This window comes from Prionailurus viverrinus, chromosome D3, assembly GCF_022837055.1.
Source record: "Prionailurus viverrinus isolate Anna chromosome D3, UM_Priviv_1.0, whole genome shotgun sequence".
In the NCBI taxonomy this organism is placed as follows: domain Eukaryota; kingdom Metazoa; phylum Chordata; class Mammalia; order Carnivora; family Felidae; genus Prionailurus; species Prionailurus viverrinus.
In genome coordinates this window covers 93,047,889-93,071,025 of record NC_062572.1, presented here as the reverse complement: position 1 = coordinate 93,071,025, position 23,137 = coordinate 93,047,889, and the positions used below count along the sequence as shown (strand labels likewise).

The 23,137-nt window shown below is 54.5% G+C and overlaps 1 protein-coding gene across 5 annotated transcripts in view; it reads left to right on the top strand.

Moving 5' to 3' along the window:
- ZNF516 (zinc finger protein 516) overlaps nucleotides 1–23,137 on the top strand; it is a 129,367-nt gene that overhangs the window by 49,567 nt on the left and 56,663 nt on the right. For all 5 annotated transcript variants that reach the window (XM_047827994.1, XM_047827995.1, XM_047827993.1 and 2 more), the window contains one exon: nucleotides 3,108–5,046. In XM_047827994.1, coding sequence (XP_047683950.1) covers nucleotides 3,285–5,046 — 1,762 coding nt within the window. In that variant the 5' untranslated portion in view covers nucleotides 3,108–3,284. The remainder of the gene's footprint in view (nucleotides 1–3,107; nucleotides 5,047–23,137) is intronic.

Here is a 23,137-nt window from a genome sequence, read left to right as displayed (position 1 = left end):
CGAAGCGGTCTCCTCACTTGGAAAAAAATGCACTTTTATTTCCAGGTGCATTTGTTAGTTGCCTCCCGTGATCCTTGAGTGTGGTTGAGCACCAGCACTCCCCGAACCTTGTCGCTGTGGCTGGTTTTCGGCTGTTTGATCCCCTCGGGCTGGAGAACTGTCTGACGTTGAACTCTTCGTTAACCAGCCGAGAGGTCCAGTGGAGTCTGTAAAATTATTTCAGAACCCCTAAATTCCAGTGTGTTTTTTTTTCTCTGTAAAGTTATTTCTTTTATGATTCTTTAAACTCATAAGATCTTTATACCCAGATTAGGTCACTGAGGTAGTCATGAATAGTGTGTTTGACTCCTACTTTTGTATATTTTATCATACTCAACATTTTGGGGGGGCAGATAAAAGAAACCTCGGGATAGAAGGAGATGCGCACACATCGTTTGCCTTATGAACTCGTAAATACCCTACGGCCATACAAAACTTGTGCCAGGACCCAAACAGCCTGAGAAAATGAGTTAAATGAGCTTAAATGGTCATTAAGAGTTCTTGTTAGCCTCCTTGCCCAATTTTAGGGGGAGCTTTTATTTCTTTACGTTGCTGGACTCATTGATGTTTTTGGGCTCATTCTCAACAAGACGAGCTCTGTGCGCCTGTTAGTATAAAGAGCAAAGGGTACCTGTGCCCGGCTCTGCTTCCTGCCTCTTTTCAGACTTTGCTGCTCTCACTGCATGGGTTTCTTGAGGTGCCTGGGAAACTCAGTGGCATGGGGCTTGGAAAAGATGTTTTGGAATACATATTCCAAATAAGATTTCTCCTCAGGATCTCTGGGAGGAGCTGTTCGGTTCTAGAAGGCAGGAGCTGTGTTGTCTGTTCAGAAGGCGGCCAGCGTGGGCGGCATCCACACACCCTTGTGGTGAGATGGACAGGACGTGTAAGGTGCTCAGAAGCCATAGTGGTGGCACCTTCCGGAGACACTCCCCTCGTCTGTTGCTCTGGTGAAAACGTGGCAGGCTGGACCACCCAGAGCAGACGAGGGGCCACTGCCCCAGGGTCTGTTGGGAGACAGCCTTGCATTTGTGAGCAAAACATGTCTATCAGTACGTTCGCTGAGAACCAGAAACCTACAACTTCTTCGTCTTTCGTAAATGTTGTAACACGGGTTCGTCGTGCGTATGAGGTTGTCGGTTTGTAACAACATGGCTTCCTTTATACGTGCCCTGGCTGGTTTTAAAGCAGATGTGCCCATCCGGGTGCCTCTCGGCGCAAGTCTGGAGTCCCCCGGCCCCTCCCCGCCCCACAGGGAGACCCTCAGAATCCTGATCTCCATTACTTGTGACTAGAGGTAAGAGGGATGGAAAGACCACATCCCACGGGAGCTGTGGCCCTGCCTCCCTTTTGAAGCCATCAGAGTAGGATCCTGGAAGACGCCCTCCCTCACATGCTTTATAACTGGCTCACTGTTTATTCTCCCTATCACAAGTCAGATGGAAATTCCTGTTTTTGCCACAGACGATTGCTCTCTGGTGTGCGCTCTCTGCTTTGCTGTGGCATTCGGGTTGGCTTTCCTGCAGTGCAGGTGGCGGGCATGGCACCGGGCACCTCCCTTGTCGGGGTGGCCTTGGCTTGTGCACAGAGTGCTGGAAACACCCAGGCACCTAGAGAGCGGCTCACCCTCTGGAGGGTGCGCTGGCCGTGGACAGGACAGTGAGGCCCGGTGTGACACCCACTGTCAGTCGCCAGAGAGAGGCAGACCCAGCCTCCCGAGGGAAGGCACTGTGGCAGGCTGACCTCTGGTGAAGTGGGCGGGGGCGGGGGTGGGGTTGCTGCATGACTTCCGGGGTCTGGAGGGTACTCTGTACCGGGACTGGGACTTAGTCCTGCAGCCAGAGCCCAGGGTGCCTTTTCGGGATCGGGGTGTGGTAACGGTGCAGGAGGACAAGGACAAGGACAGGAAGGGGAAGGGGCCGTAGGGTTTGGGCTTTATCTGGGAGGCGGTGGTCTCACGCCCAGGCGCACCAGGAAGTGTCTGGTCCTGAGCACAGACCTTGCGTGAGCTCAGGGTTCTGCTTCTGCCCCTGGCCGCCTCTCTCGCTAAATCACCTGTGCTCTTAGCTGAAGACTCGTTTCCCTAACATCTGAACACAACAGTACGTGTAGGTGTGACCTGCCTTTGCGGCTCACTTGTCCTGGGCACCAGCTGTGCCTCTGGGTCCTTTCTAACCCTCCTCCCTGGTCCTCTCCCCTGGGCCTCCATTCCTGCCCACCCTGCTTGGGTCTGTGGTCTGTGTTTCTCACACTGCCTATAGCTTCATGCACCTGAGTCTCTCTTTAAAGATCTGGTATCTTCTGGAGAAAATTATTTTAGCATGAAGTCATTTACAAGTATTTATTAAGTTTTATTTTTTTTTTTTTGGTTTATTTACCTATATTGAGAGAGACTGAGACAGTGAGAGTGGGGGAGAGGCAGAGAGAGAGAGAGAGAGAGAGAGAGAGAGAGAGAGAGGGAATCCCAAACAAGCTCCACACCGTCAGCACAGAGCCCGACATGGGACTCGAACTCACGAAACTGTGAGATCATGACCTGAGCTAAAACCCAGAGTCGGACGCTTAACCGACTGAGCCACCCAGGCAGCCCAGCAATTATTTATTTTAATGATTTAGCACACAATCATTGTCAGTAGTTGTTTAACTACTGGTTTTTGAGGGGCGCCTGGGTGGCTTAGTCGGTTAAGTGTCCGACTTCGCCTCAGGTCATGACCTCATGGTTCATGGGTTTGAGGCCCCTGTCGGGCTCTGTGCCGACGGCTCGGAGCCTGGAGCCTGCTTCGGATTCTGTGTCTCCCTCTCTCTCTGCCCGTCCCTCCCCTGCTCATACTCGGTCTCTCTCAAAAATAAATCTCAAAAAAAAAAAAAAATTTTTTTTTTTAAACTTTTGGTCTTTGAGAGCAAAGCAGCTGCTTGTACATGGATTTGAATCTCTGTTGGCGTCTCCTTTAACCTGGACTGGATTGATGTCTTTAAGGAGTCCGCCCGTCGCTCCCCGAGGATGTTACTGGGTCCCTGCTCACGTGGGAAACCGTGTTCCTAAGATCTCCGTGTCTCTTGTGTTGCAGGTGCTCTCTGCCGCCCGCCATGCTTTCCAGGTAGGAGACGCACGTCGTCCTGGGAGGTGCGTCTCTGCAGCCGGGAAGCCAAGGCCCCTTCGGAAAATGGAGAGATAAGACGGCGTCTGGCAGGCCTGTGCGACAGAAAGCCACGCCCGCCCCTGCCGGGGAGCCCCTGTCGCGGAGATGGATCGCAGCCGAGAGGCCGAGGTGGAGCTGAGGAGGGGCTCGAGCCCCGGCAGGGCCAGCAGGAGCCCCGAGGTGGACGGGGACAAGGCCATGAGCCACAGCTGCTGCATCTGTGGCAAAAGCTTCCCCTTCCAGAGCTCCCTCTCACAGCACATGCGCAAGCACACGGGGGAGAAGCCCTACAAGTGTCCCTACTGTGACCACAGGGCCTCGCAGAAGGGCAACCTGAAGATCCACATTCGCAGCCACCGCACAGGCACGCTGGTCCAGGGCCACGAGCCGGAGGCTGGCGAGCTGCGGGTGTCTGAGGGCCTGGATGGGTGCACCAGCCCCACGAAGAGCACCTCCGCCTGCAACAGGATCCTGAACGGGGCCACCCAGGTGGACGACAGCAAGATCCTGCTGAGGAGCAGCAAGAAGGAGGCGGAGGGCACCGCGGGCGCCCCGGGGGAGGGCCAGGCCGCAGCCCAGTGCTCCTTCTGCAAGTGCAAGTTTGAGCACAGGAAGGACCTGGAGAACCACGTGCACCAGGCTCACAAGCCCTTCCGGTGCCGGCTGTGCAGCTACGTGACCCTCCGGGAGGAGTCCCTGCTGAGCCACATCGAGAAGGACCACATCACCGCGCAGGTGCCCAGCGGTGCCGAGGCGGACCCGGAGCACGGCAAGCCCGAGCTGACCCCCGGGGAGTTCCCGTGCGAGGTGTGCGGCCAGGCCTTCAGCCAGACCTGGTTCCTGAAGGCTCACATGAAGAAGCACAGAGGCTCCTTCGACCACGGCTGCCACATCTGTGGCCGGAGATTCAAAGAGCCGTGGTTCCTCAAGAACCACATGAAGGCGCACGGCCCCAAGACGGGGAGCAAGAACAAGCCCAGGAGCGAGCTGGACCCCGTCGCCACCATCAACAACGTGGTGCAGGAGGAGATGATCGTGGCTGGCCTGTCCCTCTACGAAGTCTGCACCAAGTGCGGGAACCTGTTTACAAACCTGGACAGCTTGAACGCGCACAACGCCATCCACCGCCGGGTGGAGGCCGGTCGGACGCGGGCTCCCGCCGGGGAGGGCGCCGTGGTGCAGGGCGGCCCCCCGGACTCCCAGCAGCTCTTCCTTCAGTGCCTGAACCTGCGGCCCACGGTGGCCGGCGCGCCCGCCCGCGGGCAGGCCGGGCGGCGCGTGGCCGAGCTGGACCCGGTCAACAGCTACCAGGCCTGGCAGCTGGCCACCCGGGGCAAGGTGGCCGAGCCGGCCGAGTACCTCAAGTACGGCGCGTGGGACGAGGCGCTGGCCGGGGACGTGGCCTTCGACAAGGAGCGGCGCGAGTACATCCTGGTGAGCCAGGAGAAGCGCAAGCGCGAGCCCGAGGCGGGCGCGCAGGGGCCCCCGCGCAAGCGGGCGGGCGCGCCCGGGGACCCCGCGCCCGGGCCCCTGGACGCCCGGCCGGCCGCGCGCCCCAGCCGCCGCGCCGCCGTCCCCGCCGGCCACGGCAAGTCCTCCGAGTGCTTCGAGTGCGGCAAGATCTTCCGCACCTACCACCAGATGGTGCTGCACTCCCGGGTGCACCGCCGCGCGCGCAGGGACCGCGACGGCCCTGGGGAGCGCGCGCCCCGTGCGCGCTGCGGCTCGCTCAGCGAGGGCGACTCGGCCTCGCAGCCCAGCAGCCCGGGCTCGGCCTGTGGTGCCGCCGCCGACTCCCCGGGCTCGGGCCTGGCCGACGAGGCTGCGGACGAGAGCGGAGAGGACGGTGCGGTCGACCCTGCTCCAGGTGAGCGCGTGCGTCCAGGCGGCTGGGCCCCCGCAGTGTGGGCAGGATACCCCTGTACCTGCGAGACTCCTGCCCAAGTAGTCCGGGCTCAGGCAGCCCCGCCCCCGGGTGGCCCCATGTCCGGATATCCCAGGCCCAAGGTGCCCTGTGTCTAGGCAGACCTTCCCAAAGTGTCCCTGAACCCGGGGAGGCCCGGTGTCCAGGTAACACGTGCCTGGAGAGTGCAGGCTCAGGTGGGCCTCCGACGCCAGCCCTCAGTGCAGGAGGTCCAGGCCCAGGTGGTCCTGGCGGCCGGGTGACCCCGGGCCCAGGTAGTCACTGCTCAGCCTTGCCCCTTGGGGTCCTGGTTTCCCAGACCCAGGTGGTCCCCCACCTAGGTGACCCTGTGCCCAGGTAGCCCTGTTCTTCGATAGCCCTTGCCCAGGTAGCCTTGCACCCAGGTGGCCCCACACCCAGGTACCATGTGGCCAGTATATACTTGGAGCTCGGCAGGTGGGTGCAGGCACAGGTGCCCGTCAGCTCCGCATCTGCCTCCTTTCTTGCCAGCTGCCTGTATGCGCTTGCTTTAACGAACGGCTTTGGCCTGTTGAATTAATGTCCCTCGGGGGCATCAGCCCTTTCTGAGCAAAGAGCAGTGATGGGACACCTCCAAGGTGGGCCCTTCTCTTTCCCCTTTACTCCCGGGGTCTGTTCCCTTCCCCGTGGGGCATGCGCGTGCGCACACGCCCACGCCCACACACGCTTGCCTCCCCTTTTCTCCTTTGCACCACCAGACAGTGAGTAAAAGAGGACCTTCAAATTGGTGTGCAGTTATAATTAATCTCCTTGGATTCAAGTAACCCTGTGGGTTTAGAGACGGCTCATTGGAACAGATTACTTTCCAAATAGCAGCTATGTAAATATTTAAAGATGCTTGGCCCACTCTGTTTTCATCGTTTCCCTACTTTTTATAAATCTTAAGCATTCAGATATCTTATTCATTTTTCTGTTTTGTTTTGCTTTGGGCACTTTCTAGCGGAAGGTGATGTTTCAGTTATAAGAACGTGTAACGCTCTCTGCGTAACCAGGACTGTTTTTCCCTTCTCCCTGGAAACGGGTTCGCAGATGTTGCTTTTACCTGAAAGGCCAGGGACATAGAAAACCCCAGTGCCTCAGCAGGGCTGTTTACAGTCTGTGGTGAGGAGAAGGACCCTTGTGCATTTTTCCAAAACAAAACACACCTCTGTCATCTTTTCCTTATTAGGGATTTAGCCAATTCTTTGGAACAGGGTTTATTGTGGGTTTATACGGCGTATTATACGAGAGTCGACTACAGCCAAGTTACATTGAGTCAGAAAAAGCGTAGAAGGAAGTTTCTCCAATCCCGTGAAGAGCCTGTGTCGACTCTGCACACACATGGGGAGTGGACACGCAGATGAACGGACAGTAACACATTGTGCACCGAGCCTCGTTTCCTGTCTCATTTCTTACTCATTAACCTGCGGGAAGGAGCGGAAGTCTCTGAAAACGCAGAGCTCGTTCTGTGAACTTAGGATTCTTCTTACCGTTTGTCTTGTGAAACCTGGTGACCCCGTTGCGACCTTCGGTTGGCAGTTGTGAAGCTTAATTCTGCGTTTTCCTCTTTAAAAAGTTGTGGTAACTATGGACTTCACTGATTGTATTCCGGTAACCCCAGGACTGTTTTTTGGGACACACTGGATAAAATACTAGGTTAGGACTAAATCCTTTTTCTTTTCGCTTTGAAGACAATTATCTTTAATTTTCAAAAAAGCTCTTGAACCTTCCCCTCACCTATTGTAGTGGTAGTCGAATGACTAATGATAAGCTAATTCAGTAGTTCTTTGGAAATCACAGCGTTGGAAAGATCAGATGATTTTCACTGTAAGTTTTTTTTGATGTTTTTTATGTTTTTAGTGTTTAATTTATTTTTGAGACAGAGAGACAGTACGAGAGGGGGAGGGACAGAGAGAGAAGGAGACACAGAATCCCAAGCAGGCTCCAGGCTCTGAGCTGTCAGCACAGAGCCCGACGCAGGGCTCCAACTCACGAACTGTGAGATCATGACCTGAGCTGGAGTCGGACGCTTAACGGGCTGAGCCACCCAGGTGCCCTGTTGGCTGAACTTTAAATTGGACCTGACTTTTTTTCATCTCAGATTTTTTAAACTTTGAAGATTATAATTTACATCTTAATGAGATTATGTGTATTTTCTATATGTGACTCATTTTTTTAAAGTTTATTTTAAGAGAGAGCATGCATGCATGCAGGTGGGGGAGGGGCAGAGAGAGCGAGGGAGAGAGAGGATCCCAAGCAGGCTCCGTGCTGTCAGCGCAGAGCCCGACATGGGGCTGGATCTCAGGAACCAGGAGGTCACAACCTGAGCCGAGAGCGAGAGTTGGACGTTTAAGGGACTGAGCCACCCAGAGTCCCCATGTGATCTGTTTTTTGAGAGAGTAGATTCATTAAAGGATTCTGCAACAAGTCTGCGTATCCTGGTTGAGTTCAGGTCGACTGTTTGTTGAGAAACTGGCGAAGGAGTTCACGTCGTGACCGTGGCATGAAGTGTTCGAGAACGTTGTGGGTCTGCAGGTGGTACCTGTTGTGACTCAAAAGGACAGGATCTTTCCTTCTGAAACCGCAGACCGTCCAATCTCAGCAGGCCTCTACTGGTCTGGCCTGGTCATTACACCGCTGCTTCCTAGATGCTCTTTGAGGAGTGACCTGCCTTTACTGCTCACAAACTCTGATCTGCAGGGTTTGGCTAAGGACTTTGAAAGGCAAATGGGTGTTTTGAATCCTCTGTTTCGATCTGCAGCCTGCCTTTCTTTTGTGAGAAGATGTGTCCAACTGTGGAAAATGCTCGTCATCACTGTGACGAAAGGATTACTTCGATCTTTAAACACGTAGGCAACTTTAGATTCTCCTAGAACTTAGACGGGATGCCTGGCTACAAGCCCGAGAGGAAACGTGTGGGATGCGATCACCAAAAAGACCACAGTAGTTCCTGTGAGAGTGAACCTGGCTCCTGGTGGCAGCAGAGTTCACAGTTAGGGTTCCTATTTTTGTGACGATTCTTGGAAAGTCCCCCTTGTGCCATGATTTTACCCAAAGATTTACTGACATTCAGGAATGGATTCGAATGCTGCTCCTGGATCTAGAGAGACTTTCCACTATCAGATTAATTAAAGGAAACCTTTTTTATTTTTTTATTTTTTTTAAACATTTACTTTTGAGAGAGGGAGACAGAGCATAAGTGGGGGAGGGGCAGTGAGAGAGAGACAGAGAGAGAGAGAGAGAGGGAGAGAGAGAGAGAGGGAGAGAGAGAGAGAGAGACAGAATCTGAAACAGCCTCCAGGCTCTGAGCTCTCAGCATAAAGCCCGATATGGAGCTCGAACTCACGAACCGCAAGATCATGACCTGAGCCAAAGTTGGATACTTAACCGACTGAGCCACCCAGGTGCCCCAAGGAAACCTTTTTCTCATGACATGTTCTTTGTTCAATGTTGCCGTGTACTTGTGTGGAAAGCTCTGATTGTCACATTACCTTAATTTCCCCAGAAAACTGCGTTCCAGCAGCCCTCAGTGCTGACCAAAATGGAAGGGCAAAGTAGTGAATAAAATTCAGTCAAATATAAAATACGTTAGCGAGCTAGATTTAATTGTCCGTGGGGAAAGTGACAAGACGCTGATAGAAAGTACACGTTTGGAGCTCACAAAAAAAAATGAAACCTTTAAATTAGGGAAGAAGAGCATTGAAAGGACCTGTAACGCATGTTTATAAAAACGAACATTTCCAAACCCAGAGCAGAGTGAGGGCGCTTCGAGGCCATTATGAGGACGGGGGGTGTTCTTTCACAAGTAAATAAGCCAAAGCAGAATTCTGCCCAGGAAGCATGGGGGGTCATTTAGGAATGATGGACCCCGGGCGAGCGTGTCTTGAAGGGTTTGGTTCCCGGCTGTCCTATTGTGAGAAGCACCCTTGGGTGGCCCTGCCTAGTCTTGGGCCATCACGTGTGTCTGGACCTGCCTTCAGGCAAAACACTGAGGAGCCCGGGTCCTTCCTACCTTTTATTTGTATTTTGTTTCTGTTAGAACTTACGTGGCTACCCAGGTTTTGACCAGTTCTTGTTGTTCTAAAGTCTCCTGTCACATCCGATCCGTGATCTCGTGAGCCTGTCCCCTCTATAGAACTTTTTAATTGATCGCAAAGCCCCATGTTTTAGATGAAGTCCTGTGAAATCACAGATATTTGTTTGCGATCGACACAGATGTCAAACCCTGCTCAACCGCGCGGCGGAATAGGTTCCTAGAACAGGTGCTGCGGTGTTATACGCAGCTTGAAGAATTAAGGAGAGAGTTTCCAGAATTAAGCAATATGGCCAAGGAAAGGAAAGATAATTAAAGGACAAGACACATTGACTTCAGAAAGCCCCCATTTGCCTCGCTTCCTCTGCTTATTTTCTCCCTCCAGGCCAATGGTCTCGGATGTGAGGGCTCATCTTACTTCCGTCATAATTGAAGGATGATCCCTGGTCTTCTAACTATGATGTGTTAGTTGCGCACGTGCGGGGGACTGGCTGGCGGTCCCTTACTGTGCCCTGGCGGGGGGGGGATGCCTGGGTCATGCAGCTGGCAGAGAGGTTAGACAGCCACGCTTCTCCGTTTATTAGAGCACAGACGGTCATCGGAACAGCCTAGGAAGAAACGTTTGTATACGTCCACCCCGTGTCCACCCGTTGTAACGGGATTTAAGGTGAATGTAGCTGGCAGAAGTCGCTGTGGCTGCGGGGGTCTGCTGGGGAGGGCTCTTTGCCCCCGGCGGCTGCACCTGCTGAGACGGGCAGCTTGTAATACTACTGACTGAGACTTTGCTTCAGGGTAGAGCAGAAGGAACTCTCACGGAACGCTCTGTTCCCACCGTGCTCCTGGCCACATCCGCTCGAGATGTGCGTCCCCAGCGGCGAAGCCGGGACCCACGTGGCAGCCCCGCACGGTCTGGTCTCTGACACAGATTCAGTGATGGGAGGGACTTCTGTCTTCACGCAGGACGCCAGCCTTGGCCGCAGCAAGAGGCTGAACAGGATGGAGTAGATCAAGGGGTTGTGGATCAGGGAGGGGAGGCCAGGGGAAACCCCAAGTGTAGACGGGACCTGACAAGATGCGGTTTGCTGGGGCGGAGGGGAAGGAAAGCAAGCTCATCTGGGGACGGTGTCATCCAAGAGCCAGATCTTTGACGGGTGGATGCAGGGAGCGGTAATCCTGAGGGGGTCTCGGGGGTCTGGGGCGCTCTATTCCAGACGAGCTGGTGGGGTTGCTAAAAATAAAAATCAATGCAGTCACCAGGCGGTCCATTCATTCTTGCTTTGCTCAGTTTCTCCATCACTCTGGCAACCCGGAGGTCATTTTCAGGAATCTCTAATAAATGTCCACAAACTGGCTGCTGACCGCGCAGGAAGTGCAGTAGCGACATGCTGTGACATTGGTGTCACGTGCCAAGCTGTAAAGTGCGAGCTGCTCTCCGCCGTACGGCCGGTGCCAGGCCCAGTGTGGCTTCTCCCGAGGCTTTGTTTCCACCAGTGGTAACACCAGGGTGGGGTCTGGTGAGAGGGAGACTCCCGTCTGCACAGAGCCGCAGACCGGTCCCTTCCAGATCACAGAAGAGAGCCCGAAAATGCCTAGCAGATTAAACATGTGAGTGGTAACGGTTCTCTTCGTGGTCTTACGTGATGCCGAACACGGAGGAATTTGTTACGAGTTGGAAACCCTCCTATGAAATCGGGGTGCTTTCTCAGTCATTGGAGGGCAAGTGGATTACAGTGACAATAGCGTTTGCTAGGTATGTTTTATTGTATTTTTATTCTTCGATCATTGATATCTGTGCTTGGTCTGCGTACTAACATTTGCTTGAGTGTAATGCTGCATTCCCGGACCTTCCGGAATGAATTTCGCAGTCTGACTGCGAAAGGCGTCAGACTCGAGATTACACTCTGGGATTTTCTTCCTGTCACGGAGAGACATGCAAACGGGATGCACGTTCCCCATTACAGTAAAACCCAACACCACGCAAGAATTTGGGTTTGTTAGCATAATTCAAACGCTTGATTTTATCTCCCGGTCTTGTTTTTTGACACAAGGTAGGATCCCAGGAGTTTAGAGCTGGGGGGAACTGAGAGGAGTTTAGTCTGTCCCCCTGTTATCAGGAAGGAAACTGAGGTACAAGGAAGTGCCCTAGTTTGCCCGGAGCCGCGTGGTGTGTCATGGGAAGGCGGCCTGGCTGGCACGGGAGGGCACGTGAGCCCGGATGCCAGGCTGTAACTTAACCTCTTGCACGGAGGAGCAGTGAGTTGTCTGCCTTCGGCCCCCTGAGTGTGTGGTCTCCCCGTCCAGTGCTCTGGAGCCCCAGGGGACACTGAGGCCGGCCCCGTGGGCGGGTCGAGGTGGAGGCAGCCCGCTGTGTTCTTCGTGGCGGGTGCTGGGTTCGGTCTGTCACTTGGGAGCCTGCTTGAAGAGGCTGAGTGGGCGACCCTTAAAGCCGGGATTGGTGACGTTCCCACGTTCCCATAAAAACGCACGCGCTGTGCCCGTAGAGGCTTGCTGATACGGAACAGCTTTTCCGCCTTTTCTGCCTCTGCGTCACGTCCTAAGTTCTGATGCTTCGGTCCTGCCCTGCTAGGTTGAGTTCTCCCCCGTGTGCGGGGTGGGTGATGCCGGCTGGGGTGTCGGTGTTGCCTTTGCCGTCTTGTCATGCAGAGGAGCCCTGGGTGTCCTCCAGTTCAGACTTGAGCATGTGACTCCTGACTTGGAACGTCAGGGCCCCTCGCTGTAGGCGAGACACATCCCCTGGGGGACGGAGAGAAGTCAGTTGGGTGCTCCCACTCCGGCCCCGACGGGGTGGCACACGCGAAGGCGTGGACGGAGCCCAGTTCCGAGGCATCCGTAGAGCGGGCCGCGCGGATTTTGTTTCCGGATCAGTGTTTGCGAACCGGGGGTGGTTCCCGGGCAGCCCCGTTCACCTGGTGAGTGGGGGGACCGCGGCGCTTCCTGGCGTGGCGTCGCCGGGAAAATGCCGCCTACCTCTGAGCGCCCTGGACAGGCGCCACGCATTCCTGCTGTATTTGCACACCCACCGCGGGTGTGATTGCGGCACCCCCGCTGCAGCCATGATGTGGCCCCCGTGACTGCATCTGCTTGTTCGCACCGTTACCGGGCACTTGCTGCAGGCACAGGTGCCGTCTGGGAGCAGGTGGGAGAGTTCACCCCGACCACAGCTGTGGCCTTGACCCGCCGCCCCGGTCCCCTGCCGCACCTTGTCCGGAACCCCCGCCTGCCCTCCGTGAGTGTGCCCTAGGTCCTTAAAGCCCCTCCCTGCCACCGTGGCTCCAGGCCCGTCCTCCCTGCTGGGCCACCCTGGAGCCCGCGCACGTCCCTTCCAGCAGAGGGACCACCCTGGGCCTGGAATGTGTGCGTCTGTTGTGGTCTCCTGGGGTTTGTCTTGCACCACACCGTGTCCTCATGTCGGTGTCTGTCACCGAGCCGTGATCTCGTTGAGGGCAGGTGTTGTGTCTTGTTGGTCCTGCCCGCCCCGTGGCATCTGTGACTTGAGTGGTGGCTGGTGGCCACGCTGGGGCGCATGAGGCCCACCTTGGGCTTGCAGGGAGCCACGCTGAGACCCGCGTCCCGTAGGGGGGATGTCGCACGGTGCACTGTGCTTACCGGCTGCCGCGTGTCCTGCTACCTGTGACGGCAGCCTGGACCGACCACGGTGAAGGCTCGGCTGAGAGCGAGTGTTCCCACAAAGTGCGCCTCGGGGCTTTTTAAGTTGAGAGAACCGTGTGGATGTGACCCAGCCCTGAGGCCTCCTGGGAGAGCAGGAGTTTGCTACTTCTGTGGTCTTTCTGGCCAGTGTGACTCTTGGGATCACGACTTGGAAGTTGCCTTTCTCGGGACTCCAGCCCGCCCCTCCCAGGCTGCTGTCCAGCCTGCTTCCAGAGCATCACTGATGTGCGCAGGGAGCGGAAGTGGGCTGGGCCTGCCCGGTACCCAGCGCCCGAGGACACACACACACACAGCCCGTGCTGCCCCAGACCCGGCACAGCTCTTGTCCGGCGGCTTGGGAAGCAGTGACTGAGGTCACCGTGTGCTTCCCGCCTCCCTGCGTCAGGTCCCTGGCAACTGCCCCTCAGCACAGGTGGTGGGCATGGCGCCCTGGGCCTGGCCCCTCCAAGGACAATCCCGTGAGCGCTGGCGGTCACTGGTCAAGACGCTGCTCACCCATGTGGCCTGAGACAGGCAGGGCCCTCCTGTCCCGTCGTGGAACCCAGGTCATCAACATGCTCGGGGAGGACCTCATCGCCCTGTGGCCGCTGCCTGGTTTGCATTCTGCTTGGTGGGCCTGTACGTGGTGGGCACACTGAATTATTCAGTGAGTGTGGACTCTCTTTCTTCAAGCGTTTAGCTTTTATTTGGTAAGCGTTTTAGTTGTGTGCTCATCTTTGGCACAGATTCTTAACGTTTCATTTATAAGTTGAGTTGTTTTTTTTCTTTTTGACGTTTCTTAATTTCCTGTATGCCGGACCTAATCTGAGGCCGGTTCTTGGTGAAACCTTGGTACGCTGCTGATAGGATCAGTGTTTGCACACACGGTTTCCATACGTAATTTGCATAGTGTGTGCATATTCAGACAGATTGCGGCTTTAGATCTGCCTTTTACTAGAAGTAAAACGTGAGGCGTCCACTTCTCCAGATAAAGGCTTAGAAGGTCATAGTGTCGCGACTGGAGTTTTACCTGATTCGGTAAGCGGTCGGCCTGGTCCTGTCCGTTTGAAGGACGCCTCGCCTCCTGTTTTGTGTACAAAGGCAGACGTTGACTCGAGAAGTATTTTCACAGATTAGTGAGACATTTGGGCCGACTGCAGGCTGCCAAATGCGTTCTTGGAGAAGCATTACTCCTGTTGTCTCTTCCGACTACAGAATTACTTTCGGCACGGTGAATAAACCGTTCCACATTGACTGTGATTATCGTTTTTATTCAATATCCTCTTTGGTTATGGAAACACCTCCTCTAAAGTGATCATCGAGCGGCACCCTTTGCCGAGCCGGCCATCCTGTAGAACATTCTGCCTGTGTCTGAATGTAACACTTGGGAGCCGCCCTTCCTTGGAAGTCGGGAAACCAGGTTGTTCCTGCCCGTGAACTCGGGCGGGTGAGTCCAGGGAGAGCGCTGTTGGGATAGCTCGGTAGTTGGTCCGGACACCTGGAGAACATGGTTTGTGAGAGTGAAATCATCATTTCCATTTTCCACTTCTGGCTGCCACCATGACTCGTCTGTCATATTATTGGTTTTTAAGAAATTGATCACTACACAATTCATGGGATATGATGTATACTGCTTATTTTGGCATTCCATTAGAAATTGACAGTAGTGGGGCGCCTGGGTGGCTCAGTCGGTTAAGCGTCCGACTTCGGTTCAGGTCACGATCTCACGGTCCGTGAGTTCGAGCCCCGCGTCGGGCTCTGGGCTGATGGCTCGGAGCCTGGAGCCTGCTTCCGATTCCGTGCCTCCCTCTCTCTCTGCCCCTCCCCCGTTCATGCTCTGTCTCTCTCTGTCTCAAAAATAAATAAACATTAAAAAAAAATTAAAAAAAAAAAAAGAAAAAAAGAAACTGACAGTAGTGGAGTGCATTGAAAATTTCCATCTTAAAGAAACATCAGGCGCTGTATTTCCTGAAATGATGAAGTACAGTAGGGGAGGGCCGTGAGGTTGAGACGAGGCATAGACCCTTAAAAGCTGTTTTTATTGTAAACATCCTTAACTGCTGGAGAAGAATCCACGAGAGCCTCAAAGAGCAGTCCCGTGTGTCACCGAAAGATGACCTCCCAAGTTCCTGAATTTTCGGTATTAAAGGAATGGCAGAGTTCTGCTGAGAGATTTTGGGGACTCTGAACGCGAAGAAGGTTCTGGACAGGTTGTGTGCAGAGTGTCTTCAGTTTCCATGGCGATAAGCCTACACACCACTTAGAAACAAATTCCTGATACTGTTTTGAAACCCCAGTTACAAAAGGGCATCATGCTTGTGCGTTAGTTGTGAATAGATAAATCGCATCTGCAGGACTGCCTCACAAGCTGGACGGCACTTGGCAGACGTTGGAGCCTCCGACCTTCTAAATAGCCCCTGTTCTGAACACTTCTTTTCCATTCTAGGTCAGAATTTCTCTCTCTCTCTCTCTCTCTTCCCCACCCTTCTTGAGTTAAAGATCTTTTCCTTTGAATTTTAAGATCCGATGGGGGCGGGGGCTGCTGTGGCTGTTTGTAAGACTTTTCAGGGCTGGCCCGTACCTGTGAGCTGGCACAGCGCGTGTGGGTGGAGGTGACGCACTGGCCGTGACTTCCCGTCACCCACTCATCCGGCGCCACCCGCCCACGCAGCCGGCCACTGGTCATTGTGTCCCCTTAAATGTTCAGCCCCTGTGCTGTCCCCTCCCTCTTCCTCCAGTCGGACGGGTGAAGGGCAGTGCAGGATCCAGGGCATCATGGAACCCCAAATACCTAGCAGGGGTAAGTCATGACGTTGGGGGGCAGTGGACCCATGTGGTTGTAGGTCTGGTCTCAGAGGACACCTGTCCTTGCCTTTTTTCTGTCCCAAGGCCAGAGACGGAATCCCAGACCGTGGCCGTTGGCCACAGGAGCTCCAGGAATGGAGTGTCCCGTGAGCCTCCTGCAGGGAGAGCCCACCCGTCTGCCCTGGCGGCTCTGTGAACTTGTCACGTCTCAGCTCCTTCCGGTGCCCTTGGTGGTGGAGGAGGGCCTTCCAGGGCAACTTAGGGCCCCTGGACCCAGTTCTCTTGCCTTGGGACTGCTCACCCCACCCTCCCCAGGCTGTCCCTTCTCTCGAGGCTGCCTCCTGGCCCTACGTCCCTCGTGGGGACAGCGGTGGGAGGTGGAGCAGGGACGTTGCAGGGGCCAGACCGCGCTGTGCTCAGGTTGCTGATTTGAGAATTCCGTTCTTCTCCAGAAATCCTGCAGGGGTCTTTCTTTCATGAACACACGCCGACTGCCAGCAGTCCAGGCCCTCCGCGCACAAACAGACCGTCCTCCTTGACTGCCTCTCCCTCACCTGCCTCCGCTACCACAGCGACTTCTGTTTTGTCCTTTCCAGGCCTGTTGTGTGTACTTACACCCGTTAGTGGGTAGGCAATGCGTAGATTTTTCTTGTTGAGATACCTAATAAGCCCATCCTACTTGTTTTGTTCTGATGCTTGTTTTCCATATAATGACATGTCTTGGAACTCATCTGCGTCGACAGAGTATCTCTGCCTTGCCGTTGAACTGCCTCAGAGTGGAGCACGATCGAATTTGCCCGTTGATGGATGTTCAGGCTGTTTCATGACAGATAGTGCTGCAGGAAAGTTGCTGGTAACATAGATCATTGAGACCACTTAGGAGATCTTCGAGACCAACTTCTTGAGTGAAATTGCCGGTCTGGGGGGTTTGCACATTTTCTGTTTCAGTGGATGCAGCCAGGTAGGTTGTGATAACCCTCATACCCACCAGGAGCCCGTGAACACGTGCAGTCATGCTGGGAATTACAAACTTTCGACGGCTGCTCATCTGAAAGAAGAAGAATGTTCATTTTTTTTTTTTACATTTATTTATTTTTGAGAAACAGAGTGAGACAAAGCATGAGCGGGGGGGGGGGGCAGAGAGAGAGGGAGACACAGACTCTGAAGCAGGCTCAGGGCTCTGAGCTGTCAGCACAGAGCCTGGCGTGGGGCTCGAACCCACGAACAGTGGGATCATGACCTGAGCTGAAGTCGGACGCCCAACCGACTGAGCCACCCAGGCGCCCCAGAACTGTTTATTTTTTCCTTTATGGCTTTTACACGTGACTTAGAAAGACATTCCCTACCCCACTGTTCAAATGTTTTCATTCACTAAGTCTAGTTTGCTTTATTCCAGTGGCTTAGTCCCCGTGGAACTGTTGACGGATCCTGTGAGGTATTTTTAACTTTTTCCCACATCGCTCTCGCGTTTTTCCAACACGCGCAGTCATCAGTCTTGATTCTACAGACTTGAAGTAGCAGCCTTACTGTGTGTGGACATCCCCAGGCCCGCGTCCTCACCCAAGCGTTGTGAGGCTTGGTAAACCTTGGTCGTAACCCAGTAGGTGTAGGTGTTAGTCTCTGAGGATTAGAGGTTCAAGGAGGCTTTCTCAAGATTGTACCAGTAATGGTGTGGAAGCCAAGACGTGAGTCCCTGGTCAGTGCTCATGCTGTTGTTCAGGTGGGGAGGGGAGGCAGGGAAGAGGCTTCCAGAAGGAGGGAACAGGGTCGTGCTCTGTGCGTCCTCAAGCTGTGCCCCTTCTCTCTCTGGCTCCTGGGGAGCCCCGACCCTCCCCTTTGCAGCCTAGTTGTGCCCCAAAGCCCCCCCACCCACAGCGGGGCCTCGAGCCGGGGTGCAGGGGTGACGGGTCTGCAGCCCGCCCAGGGAGGATGCTGGACCACTGTCAATGGGTGCTGCAGGCGGGCCCCCGCTTGCACGCATGGGACCTGGGAGTCCGGGGGATCCCAGAGGCCCCTGCCCGCTGCAGACTGTCGTTGAGTGCCCGTGGGTCGCGTCTTTTGAAGGTAACGGCTTCTCCTCTGTTACCTCTGAATGCATTCTACTCTTCCCAGAGAGTTAATGATGCTGCACGTAAATGACAAATCATTTTTCTCTTCACACGTAGTATTTGTTTGTTTACATCCGCATTTACACGCGCTTTGGGCCGTGTGTCTGACTCACACTGTGCTTCATTTGAAGTAATTCATTCGAATAATGTGCTTCAGATAAGAACAAGTCAGAGCGGCCAGATTTAGTAAGTGAAAAGGGAAGACACCTGTTAAGTTTGGGTTTGAGATAAGCGACGAATGCAAACTGTTTTTTAGCATGTGTGTGTCCCATGCAGTATTTGAGACCTGCCTGTGCGAAAAATTATTTGTCGTTTGTCTGAAACTCGGGTTAGCTGGATAGTCCCGTATTTCGCCTGCAGAGCGTCTCTGGTGAATCTCCCCGGGCGCGTTGCTACTCCCATGCAGGCAGGAGAAGTCTAGTCTTGGGTCCAGGCCCGCTGGTTGGCCGGTTCAAGCCTGCTGAGCGGCTCTTGGGCGCGTACTGCCAGCCAGGGGTTGCTGGCTACCTCCCGCCAGCGAGCGTTCCGAGAAGAGTTAGCCGAGGAAGAGGAGGGGACCTTGTGGTGGCGTTTGCTCTCGTTCTCCAGTTCACACTTGCTGGTAATTGAAGCACGTGTGTTGGCGCTCCTGAGGGTCAGAACAGCGCTTGTAGACAAAGCGATTCAAGAGCGAGTGAAAAGTAGCCTCGGTCTGTGTGCTTGATAAGAAAAGCAACGTAGCAGTTTTCTAACACGGTCGTGCCCCGCGTTGTGAATCAGGGTGCCCTGTTCTGTTTGGGTGCGTCGTGCGGGGCGAAGGAACCTCGAAGGTTGACGTTTCCTTCCGGTATCCGACGCCCTGAGGGATAATGCTGCAGATAGCGCCTCTTTGGCTCCGGTGTTAGTCATCAGACTGGAAAGTTCTGTCTTGTTTGCAATTTTGTGGGTGCCGTCTCGGTGCCATGGCTCTGCCGGTGTCCCTGGGGATTTCAGGATCCTTGGGGTGACCTGGGGGGCCGCAGCCTTTCCCTGACCCCAGGGGGACGTGGGCAAACCCGGTATGATTGGAGCCCTGACCTCTGAAACCTAGGTCACGTGCGTGGGCCTCTCCCATTAATTCAAGGTAAAAAGGGACCCGAGAATCTTTAATTCAGATCGTACTTGAGATCTGGAGAGACGCTTTGTGATCACAGCGGTCCACGATCTCTAGGCTGTGATTTTCGCAAATAATAGGAAGTGAGTGGTCCACGATCCACTCTGGCTCCCGCAAAGTAGTGTTAGGAAGTCGGGTGTGGTGTGGTTCACGTGGTGGACGGATTTCTTCTGGCTCTGCGTGGAGTTTGTCTCTGTGATCTGTCCTTCCTTAGTTTTGGTTTAAACGAATACTAAGTAAACGCGTGTGAGAAAACACCCACGGGAAATCGCCCTTCCCCGGGAGCTAGCTGTCTGGCGTCGAGCTAGGAAGAAATACCGGCCCGTTCGCAGTAGATTCCACGGCGCGGATGAAAGCACTGTGGAAACCGTAGGCTCCTCCTGTTCCAGCCGCACAGACTGGGCAAAGAGATCGTAAGTGTGTTTTAAAAGGTGGGTCTGTAATTGAAATGGAAGGTTCTGGAGCCTGATGTTCCTTGGAGATAAGGCCTTCGTGCGTGGGCGGAAAGTCCTCACTTCACCTGAATGCCTTTCAGAGGTGAGCGGTATCCCCTGCCAACACACGACTTGTCCTGTCTTGTCGCTTACAGGGCGTGTGAGGCCGTGTCCCGCGGGGTCACACTCAGCGGGCGCCTGCCTGGTCTGCCTGCTGGGGCTCCTGGTTCTCCCCCCACCCCGTGGCTCCTGCAGTCTTCGAACTGCCTCCGAACTGGTTACTTTGATTCGAGATCGTGCTCATTTTAACCGTTGCACTGAATCTCTGATTCCTGGGTTTCCGAGAACAGTGGCTCCCTGTCATGTCCCGTATTCTCAGGTTCCGCCCTGCTCCTGTGCGGTCCCCACAGGCCGACCGCGTTAATGGACGGTCAGGGCCCAGCTGGGCGGGGAGCTCGGGGTTTCACCCCTTTCCTCCCAGTGGAGACGCTGGGACACAGCCCTGCGGGAGGACGGCACCTCTCAGCACGGTGGGGACGGGGCACCTCCTGCTCTCTGTCATGACCTCTCTCGGGCCACTGACTTCCGTGTGGCCTAGGCCCTATTTAAATTGTTCACATAGCCATAGTTTTACCTAAAATAACAATAATAATCGTGGATAGTCTGGTGTATTACTTAATCTTCAAGATTAAAAAAAAAAATCTCTGCCTTGAAATGGTCAAAGTTCGACAATTTGATCATGCACGACCTAGGAGAGCCTGTGGTGACTTGGGGGCCAGACCCAGCGTGGAACTAAGATCTCTGGAAACTTCTCCCTATGGAAAACTCTTCTTCGCTTTGAAAAATGTCTGTTCTCTATCACTGCACGTGCTTTTTAATTGCCAGTAAAGAGAAGTAAAGCGAAAGAAACCACAACGAGAAAATACGCTCGGGACCCCGTTAGATCGGAGGTGTCGTTTGCCTGTCCCTCCTGTGCCATCTGCCTCGGCTGCTCTGAAGACGCCAGCAGTGCAGAGCGTGGACCTCGTGTGCCCAGGGTGTCCTTCGGGCCAGCTCCTGTGTTGTCCGGAAGGTTCTCCCGAGGGCGGAGGGAGGGACGTGGGTGGCAGGTCCAGGAAGTGAGAACTCCCAGGGGCTCAAACTGGCTTCCGTGGAGTCCTGAGGCACGGTGGAGCCTGACAGCCCAGGGTAATGCCCAGGGACGTGTGACCTGCCTCTTCCACCCCGATGCCCTGACCTGGGACAGGCCAGTTTTGTCTCGGTCACCCGCAGGTGACCCTGACTTCCTGCCTGGACGTGGGGCCAGGCCGTCTGCGCGGGGTGGCCGGGAGGCGGCGGCTGGATCAGAGCTGCGCTGCTGGGACGCCTGTGGTCCCTCCTGTGTCTTTCAGGGTTGAGGACGACCTGAACGTCACCTCAGGCTGAGTCTCCAGCTCCCTTTTCTGAACTCCTTCTAAACCACCTTCCTTTCTTGAACGTTTCTGAGTCTGTTGTCGTCCCTGAACACGGATGGTGCACGTGAGAGTCCATGGCTGATGCCTGTTGGTCTGTGAAAAGGGAGCCCGAACTGTTTGATTAGAAGGGAATTACCAGAAACGGTCCGTGTACAGGTGCTCAGGTCAGCTACGGGGCGTTCACAGGAAGCTTCTTGGTTCTCTTCTGCTGGTCTCCTTTTAGGCGATCACCCCCGCATTCAAGACTTGTGAAACCAGCCTGGTATTCATGTTTCCAAAAGATTGCGGTCTGTGAAAGCTCAGTTACCTTTGGCGCTTTCATGGTGCATGATGGCATTTGTGGACTAGCCTGGGAGCTTAACCGCTGAGTGTGAAATTTTCTGATAAAACACGCATTTTTATTTTTGAATAACTAGCTTGTAAGTATCTTTTAAAGAAGAGAACATAAGGCACATTCTGGAGGTATAACCCCACCCCCGGCCCACATTGTCAGGTGCCGGAAGCACACAGACTTTATAGGCACAGGAATTGATCTTGTGGCCGAATTCCTTTGATCGTGTCTCAGATTTAGAATATTTGTGCAGGCATCTGGGGATTTCCGTGCAGTAACATAAGCCCCTTGCCCCCGTCACGTAGGCCCCACAGGAGCGTGTCCACTCACACAAGTGAGAAAGGCACTTGACCCTGACTTCAGGGGGCCGGGCTCCCTGCTGTGCCTGGTGCTTTCCGGATGTTCCCGGCTCAGCAGGCCGCCTTTCTGGATGTCAGGTGTGCGATGCCACGCAGAAGCAGAAGCGTGGTGGGCTGGTACACAGGGCGGGTCGAGACGGGTGCGCCGAGGCCTCCAACACGCATCCCGGGCAGGCTTCCCTTTCAGCCCGGTGGGCGTGGGGGCGGGGGAGTAGGAACACGTGACCTAAGAAAGAGCCTTGCAAATGCAGGGACCGTCCTGGGCCCCGGGTGCCTGGTTGGGTTGACCTTCTCCGACTCTCTTGTCCACCGTGTCCAGCACACGGCGGTGAGTCCCCGGCCCTCGGGCAAGGAACGGACGTGGAAAGGTCCGTGTTTGGGAGATGACTGGTACTTTCGCTGTGCGTGTTCTTGTGGGCACTTAGGTACCGTTGTAGTATGTGGAGTTTAGTCATCATGCAGGATGCGGATAAGGAAGGAGGAGGTGCTGTCGCTGCCCAGAGGTGATTGGGGTTGGTATTTTGGTTCTGCTGTACCTTTCTAGGCGTCTCCTTTGTCTGCAGTCTTCACGTGCATTTAGCACATTCGTACCCTATGTGTGCTGTGTGGACATACAACCTGTGCACATCTGGAGGATAATGGTTTTACGGACCTTCTTCAAACTGACTGCCTCATGACCTCGTGTGTATAGCCTAAGGTGCACTTCGGGACAGTCGACTCCCCCAGGGTCTCAGGAAGCCGAGATGCAGCGCCTCTCTGGCCTTCTGGGTGCGGGGCTGGCAGGACAGGGGGCGGGGCTCGCAGGACCTAAAGGCTGTGACTTAGCGACGGCTTCTCCCAGAGGACGCACTTTTTTGGCGAGGCTGTGGGACATCCACGTGGCACCGTGTCCGAGCGGCCGCTGGCTCCAGCTGGACTCCATCGCCGGCTGGAGGAAGCGGGGTCTCCCGGGTCCCCACCCTTCTCCGCAGCGCTCACACGTCCGGCTGTCCCCGAGTGTGTGCGTGGCTATGTTCATGTCCAGCAGAGGGCGCTACTGTCCTCACCTGCTAGCAACGTCCTTCTGCCCTTACCAGTTTTACAGCTGAATCCTTTATGTTCTAAAGCGATTGTGCTTTTTTCTCTTGCTTTTAGCATTGTATTGAAGGTTTCCAAGGGGAAAGTAGAGGCTAATTGCATTTAAAATGAAGCTATTGCTGAAAGATTTTTGTTTCCATCTTAATTTTTTTTTTCACATGTAGGGTGAATCCGAGAAACCCAGTCTTTTTTTTTTTTTCTTCCTGTTTTTGATTTTATGTCTTAGCTCAGCCTATTTTAGTCAGTGATCTGGGTGAGTTACCCTTAGTGAAAGATGTTTTGCCCACTAGTGAAATTTTGGGGATTCCCCCACAAAAGCATTGAGAAAGGGCAATTTAAAAATACTGTGCTTTACCGCCATGTTTATTTTATCAACGAGCTGCTTATAATTTGATTTTAAGAATTCACGGTTGTATTTGCTAGGCTGTTCTGCGTCTTGATAACTGGCAAAGCTGTAGGGTTTCATGTTCAGTAGGGGCTCCTGGGTGGCTCAGTCAGTCAAGCGTCTGACTTTGGCTCAGGTCATGATCTCACGGTTCGTGAGTTTGAGCCCCGCGTCAGGCGCTGTGCTCCAGCTCGGAGCCTGGAGCCTCCTTCGGATTCTGTGTCTCCCTCTTTCTCTGCCTCTCCCCCGC